This window comes from Microcebus murinus, chromosome 1 (assembly GCF_040939455.1).
Source record: "Microcebus murinus isolate Inina chromosome 1, M.murinus_Inina_mat1.0, whole genome shotgun sequence".
NCBI classification, from domain to species: Eukaryota; Metazoa; Chordata; class Mammalia; order Primates; family Cheirogaleidae; genus Microcebus; species Microcebus murinus.
Genome location: NC_134104.1, coordinates 15,590,887 through 15,598,567, shown reverse-complemented (window position 1 = coordinate 15,598,567; position 7,681 = coordinate 15,590,887). Strand labels below are relative to the sequence as shown.

General features: G+C 36.3%; 1 protein-coding gene across 1 annotated transcript; it reads right to left on the bottom strand.

The window, feature by feature from the left end:
• Positions 1-269: 269 nt before the first annotated feature.
• LOC142870018 (geranylgeranyl transferase type-1 subunit beta-like) lies at positions 270-2,321 on the bottom strand. Its single transcript, XM_076000617.1, is given in 3 exon segments — positions 270-1,810; positions 1,989-2,062; positions 2,064-2,321. Coding segments are annotated over 3 exon segments (1,137 nt in total). The 3' UTR covers positions 270-1,005.
• Between the last annotated feature and the right edge of the window lie 5,360 nt (positions 2,322-7,681).

The window sequence follows — 7,681 nt, the reverse complement described above, 5'->3', positions numbered from 1 at the left end:
CTAACCTTCAGGTTTGTCTCATCTGACAAAGACTGTGTGCCTTCTATGTGTGTGAAAAAGGTATACAAGAATAGCTGCTAGCCAAATGAGATGTAACCATTTTTACTCCTTCTACTTTGGTCAAAGCACTACACATTAATTAAAACTTTCATAATGAATAAAATAATTCTACATTGGGAGTAGAATAATTGTATTAAAAGTTCTATAGTCTTTATATCATATCAATCAAATGCAAATACTTTTTTTTTTTGAAATTAAAATCAAACATAACTTGTATTCACCACAGCAATGTCTAGATAAATGACCCACACAGCATAAAACTTGCTCATTCACAATCACATACAGTTAAATGACCTTTCCCTCATAATAGTCCTCTTAAAACAATCTCCCTTTAAAAAACTATCATATTAGTTAAGCCTATTTATTCCTATTATGAAGTTAATTCATTTATATAGGCCACACAAGTTTAATTGGCACATTTTACTTAATAAGACAAAATAATTCACTTTTTAAAAAAAATTATGGGATCTGTTTCTAAAGAATGATTCTAGATACTTAATTCATTAAAGCAAATTTTCTACCACCAGCTGTCAAGCTTTTTAAATGATCACTAAGTGTTCACCTGAAAATTATCAATGCTATATGAAGTGTAAACTTGTTTTTAAGATTTGTGTCCATTTTATAAGAAGATACAATTTGTACTGAAGAGTTTTTAAAAAGATAACCTACATACATACAGTTAATTTGCCTCAAAGAACTTCTTAGAAATACAGTATAAACATTTAAGAACCATTACAGAGTCGTGGTTCAAACTTCAACAAAGATTTTCTTGAAACCCAGTAAAAAAGTTACTGGCTCAAGACTATATCCCAAAGTGACATCAGTACAAGATTTGACTGTAAGACTCTACCTCTTAAAAAAAGAGCACACGGTGGTTATACATGGCTTTTAACCTGGAGCTACAGTTACGCTACAAATCCCCCCACCCTCCCAATCTGAAGTCAGTCATGTGGAGATATGTACATTCTCTGAGCATTGTTTAGAGTCCTTGGTTTTCCAGCTTTGATGGAGATTTAGAAGGCGTTCTGAAGTCCGTGTGCTTACATTCAGAGCAGGATGAACTTTACAAATTCCACTTTCCTCCATTAGTGACAGGCCACAGATCCCAAAGTATGCATGCAAAGCATCTGGATGACTATCTGGCCATTTGGCAAATCCCCCTACGAGGCGATCTTGAGTTGATAAGATGTAATTTCTATTTTTCTCAAAGTTAGTATATTGGAAAATTTTCAGAAGCTTTAGAGTTGCTCCCACCCAAAAAGAATAACAGGTGTCTACAGGCTTATTAGGTCTTCCATGATAACCATTTTGTTGCCTCATTATACACCACCTCTTTATCCTGTTCAATTCTTTTTCTGAAAAAACTTCTTCTAGTTTACCCATCAGACATAGTGATGCAATGCCACAAAAAGTAGATCCTCCATGAGATTCAAGTCCAGCTCCCTGTGCCAGCCCATTGTCATAGGACATACTTCTTCTAATATAGCTGATGGCTTTTTTCATATCCATGCCTGACCAGTTGTTGAGCATATAGCAAATACAGGAAGCACAGTACACAAATCTCATGTCATTTTCACTGCCTTCAGGTACTGCACAAAAACTCCCATCTTCCAGCTGAAGGGCTCTCAAGCCTGCTAAACAAGCTTCTTTATTTACCCGGCTTAAGTCGTCTCCAAGAATAACTAAGCACGAAAGGCCAGTGTAGGTCATTGCTATGTGGCCACTATCATAAGGATGAGCTGTTCCAGGATTTGAGGTGTGTGTGCCTTCAGGGGCAGATCAGCGTCCTAGAGGGCAACCCTCCTCCCAAAAGGAGGCCGGGCGCCCAGCCCAGGTGGCGTTCCTGCACAGGGAACCTCCTCGCCGGCATCACAGTCCGGGGAGGCCTGGTGGCGTGTGGTCTGGCCTGCTGGCAGAGCCCCAAGAGTAGCTTTGATGGGTTGAATGGAATACCCAGGTATGAAGAGCCTCGGAAACCACAACGATTTAGATTTGATCTCACTGTCTTCTGTGGGAAGGACCTGCAGGGAGTAAATCCACTCTATTATATCATCTTTGTTCACCACATCTAAGGAATCCAACATATCCAGCCCGGAGAGTGCAAAAAATGCAATTGTCAACCTGCTGGTCTCGAGTGAAGAATAGCGCTCCGGCAGGACCTGGAGGCATCGCTGGAAGAACCGCACGTGCCGGTCCCTCAGGAAATCCAGCCGCTCTCCCTCACCGTTCCCTGCCAGCCTCTCCTCCTCAGTGGTCGCCATTAAATGCAAATACTTTTAACCACACCTCAAATATTTGGGTTACTCAGATTTAAGAAAAACTATAAAATCTGAGGGCACATTCTCCACATGACTATTCTCACTTTAGGTATCAACTGCAAATTTGAGGGTCCTCAGGACAACTTTTATTTCAGACCAGCTGGCAATAAATTCAGGGGTTACCACAGCCACCTTGGTTCAAAAATTCACTGGAAAGAATCACATAACTCACTAAAAATAAATACACTCACGGTCTCATTCATCATAGGTCTAGGATATAAATCAGAACCAGCCAAAGGGAGAGGCAAGAAAATGGGGAGCAAAAAAAAAAACCAATATAAATAAGCTTAGTCTTCCTGCTGGGCCATGAGTAGCAAAGTCCTTTGTCTCTGACCCAGGAGCCTCATGTCTTCTTCCAGCATCCAGGCAACTGTGGAAATCTAACTTGCTAACTCATGATTGACTACAATCTTAAACCATTCATAGTTCCTAATACTTGTTACTGAAAGCATAGTAGTAAATAAAATAGATATATAATAACCTCTGAGTTCATGAACTTATTTTATAACTAAGTATTTTACACATACATATGTTTATGTATATATATATAACTATGCACTTCTATTTCCTCACTTCAGATTTTCTACTCCTCACCATGCTAATGTAATAATGGTTTCAAAGGTCACCCATGGCTTCCAAAATTGCCAAAACTAGCAATTTACGTAGAGTCTCATCCTACTTGACCTTACTGAGTTAATAATATGTCACTCATTTCTGTTTCTTAAAATCTCAGCCAATCCTAGAAATGCTCTTATGAGATCTAGTGAAATCAATACTTATATTTCTTCAATACTTACAGCATAATCCACAACTTGTAGCCTTAATGAGAACATATGTATATGAAGATTTTGTTATGTCAGTTTAGCTGAGGTTGGAAAGTACGGTTGACTGTTGAACAATGAAAGTGTCAATTGCATGGGTCCACTTGTATGTGGATTTTCTTCTGCCTCTGCCCCCCGTGAGACAACAACACTGACTCCACTTCCTCCTCCTCCTCAGCCTACTCAACATGAAGGCAATGAGGATAAAGACCTTTATGATGAACCACTTCCATTTAATAAATAGTAAATATATTTTATCTTAGTTATGATTTTCTTCATAACATTTTCTTTTCTCTAGCCTACTTTATTGTAATAATACAGTATATAATGCATATAACATACAAAATATGTATTAATCCACTGTTTATGTTATTGGTAAGGCTTACAGTTAACAAACAGCAGGTTGCTACTGGTTAAGTTTTGTGGGAAGGAATACCTTGCCTTTAGTATACTGTCAATTCTGGACTGAAAAGCTAGGGAAGAAACTTAACTTTCTTCTTTTCTTCAGAAGTCAGAAAAACATACAGCTAGTGTGCTGAGTTTCCTTGTTGTTCTCAGTAGATGACGTGAGCTGATAGTGTTAATTCAGATTGAGGAAATTATCTGAATCTTGGTTTGTGTATATTTTCCATCTACATGCAACACTAACTAAATCAGATAGCTTTTACTGTTCCACATGTGTACATAGGCTCCCACCCGCTTCTGCAGCTATGTGTTATGGTACTTTGTAAACTGTCATTGAAACATTACAATAATGTTTTGTTGCACAAATTTAGAAACTTATACAGTGCAATACATGTTATTTTTCTGAGGCAAACCAAAGATAAATTTCTCAAGGTTTTTGTTGTCTTCTTTAGCAGCATTTGATGGATTTTCTATACATTTGTATTAGATGAAAATAAACCAGATTGCAAATACTTTTTTTAAAATTTTAAACCATGTACCAAGTTTTTAGTCCAAATTCTGTAGGATAAGATAAACTTAAATAGCATTCTATTAACCAATATGAGTGTATTTCTGTAAGCATGGTTATCTTGAAATAAAGTTTTAAAAAGCAAGAGAAAAAAAAGAGAGTTTTTACTGTGCAGTGGGCCAGCACACCTAACCGCCATGTTGTATAAGAGTCAATTGTATATATATCCCAGAATCTTCTCCCCTATATGGTCCTGGATTTCAGTTAGATAAAAGAGGAGCTTGTTTGAGTGAAGAAGAACATTATCTTGGAAAATTGTGGTAGGAGGAGAGGGTGACAGAAAGTCACAAGGTGTTCATTAGCCTCCACTTTCAGCTTATCTTTCTACTGTTTCCATCAATAGCAGCCCCAAGGCAACCACCAAGCTCTACTAAGATAATAGCATCCACAAACCACTCTCCAAACACCCCCCATTTAAAGTTCCAGCTCAGTGACCAACCATACACATTTTCTGAAACGTTTCTGTGACTATGCCCTGGCCATCCACAACAGTTCTCATGATTGGTAACTAGCTGAATATCACTTTCCTGTTTCAGACCTTCACTTGCTCAGTTCCTTCCACGTGTTTGCAATCTTCAATGTGTTAGGCAGGGACCAAATCCTCAGGTGGCAGATACAGACCAGTAGGGCAGTTCTTAGGGGGCAGAGAAGCCAGGGACCAATCAGGCAAAGGATCTGCGGGAAAACACAGAACACATGACAATCACATATATCAATCATCTGGTAACATCCCACACTCCTATAATTCCTCCCCTGGACCAGGCCAATAAAGGGAAACCACCTGGGAGTTCTTGATGTATTTCTCCACTCGTGGAGACTGACCCGTTCCTCCCTCTGGAATGTATTCTTGCTTTGTATAGTTTCCTTTATTTATTTATTTTTTTAATTTTTGCAATAAAAGCTGTTTGTGTGGAATTGCACCCTGTCTGTGACCACTCCATAGCACCACCCCTGTTTATGATCCTTCCAAGCAAGGAGCCAAAGAACCAGTACAACAACCAATCCATTAAAGAGGCCAGACCTGACAAATATTTATAATAAATTACCTCTACTCATAGGGGCTTTTGTTTTTAGACTGAATGCTAAAGAATAGATATTAGATTAAAAATTCAGTGATTATTTCAAAATTATGCAAATAATATTTTATACAATGTACAAATGCAAGGCACAAGGTACAAATGCTTTCTTTTATACAAATACTTTCTTTTATACCTTTTATACGGTACAAATGCTTTCTTTTCTTCCTTCATTTGTCATTTCATATGTGGTTTTTACTAATTAGCTAATTTTTCTACAAGAAAGATATATCTCTCATAAAGCAAGAAGATAAATCTCTCATAAATTGAGATGACAAGCAGTCTCTCATCATATATTATAAAATAATTCTTAAAGAGGAATAGTTTTCTTCCTGGGATGACCTTTAACCCTTTGCTGCCCCAGTCACTTGTGACTTCACGTTCTTTACATTTCAGAGTCCCCAAACTCTTCTTGGACCTCCAACTCAATCACTTCCCAAAATTGACTCTGCCTTGCCCAGCCCTAACATCCTAATTTTCAACTCCTGTCCTTTTGGTTACTGGGTTCAAGTATGGTAGAATGAATCCTGTATAAAAATATATACTAACTACTGATCTTCCACGTAAAACTTTGAAACTGTAGTAGTTCACCATGTAGAAATTCTTAATATTTGTTGTGCTCAATTTATATCATGCACTCTAGATTATTATTAAGTAAGCAGACAATAACACAAGACATTTCATCATCTGGTCTTCTCTCTCTAAATTTCTCCCCACTCCACTTCTCTGTCCATAAAGAATTATGCTTTCCTTTCCTTCAAATTTTATGTATGCTATTAATATTTTCTTGTCTGAAATTCACTTCTGCTACACTTTCCTGTGTCTTACTTACCCTTGAGATCTCCAGTTAGCTATAACATTTTTCAAAAGGATTCTTTGATCTGGGGATATTGAATCTCATTCTCCCTTCACTTCCTGATCTACTCTGGATAACCTCTTCTAAGCAGATTCCCTGCTTTTTAAAAGTATCTTCTTTACTTATTTCATAGTATCCTTTTTAATTTGTTAATTATTTGTAGCATGTTAGAGAGATAGGCTGTAAACATTAAGAGAATAGGGGTCATGTATGTCTTATTCACTCTTTTGTGGAATCAAGTTTCTGACAATGAAGGCACATTATGAGTTGACTAAATGAATAACTACAGTACTGAATGAATAGTGATTTGACTAAGTAATTAATAACTATGGTATTATAGTAACTTTCACAATGCATTGAAGTCAACTTTTATTAATTAATCTTGCCCATTAGAAAACTGGTAGGCAGATACTCTATCTAGTTAATTATTTTATCACCAACTCCAAAAGGAGCTTTAACCCACAGATACTATACTATTGTTAAACTAGCTGTTCATTATCTCTCAAATCATTCATTTTCTCACCTCTTTTCCTTACCCACTTTTTCCTCATTTTTTCTTCCACAATTCACTTATTTTCTTTCATTATGTATTGGAGTCAATCCCACCTTCTCTATAAAATCTACAATTAATAATTCAAACTACAATGATTTTCCCTTCTACTCAATTCCTATTTTTCCTAGCATTGACATTTAATGATATTCTGTCTCTCAACTTTTTGGGAAGCTATTATCTTGCATTGTCATCAATATTTAAATGTGTGTGTATCTTATCTCAATTAGATTATAATTATTTAAAGGAAGAGATATAGCACATGACTACCTCTTTATATTCTTAACAATATTGAGAATAATGCAATGTATTTAATAGACATCTTTGTTGAATGAATGAATAAGTAAATAAATTATTTACTAAGTCACATTTTTATATTTAAGTTCCTAGAAAAATAATTACATTATTTGGCTTTGCCAAAGTTGCTGGAAGAAAATTATTTAACTTTGTAAGCTCTATTTTTCAACAAATGACCTCTTTAGTATCCCTAGTGACTTGTAAAACTTAACTCAATTACCAAGATGGTTAAGCTAACTTCAAGAATGTGACTAGCACACAGGAAGAATTTAACTCATTGTGTACTAGGCTTTTCACTTTTGTGTTAAACATGGAGAAAACAGGAACAAAGCGTACACAGTCTAGTGTCTTTAGTCAAGCAGTTGGTGTTCAGTGATCTGGGCAGGCTTCAAGTTCTCTGGGTCACGTCCAAGCAACATAACCCCATAGCTGGATCGTAGAATCAAGACACCAGAATTCTACTTCTATGTCCAAAATTTTGTATAATCAAATGGAATGCAACATTGAAATATAAAAAGTAATGTTTCGGTTGAATCAATGTTCAAGCGGGCAATTTATTATATGCAGCCTGTTCAAAATTGAAGAATTTCCTATTGTCTAGACCATGCTTTAGACAGTGAGCCACAAATCCTGATGTTAGAGGCTGTTCTGTGGTTGCATAACTTGAATAAATTTCTTTTCTCAAAGTCATTGAAGAAAACTACTAAAATAATAAATCTCTAATAAAGAA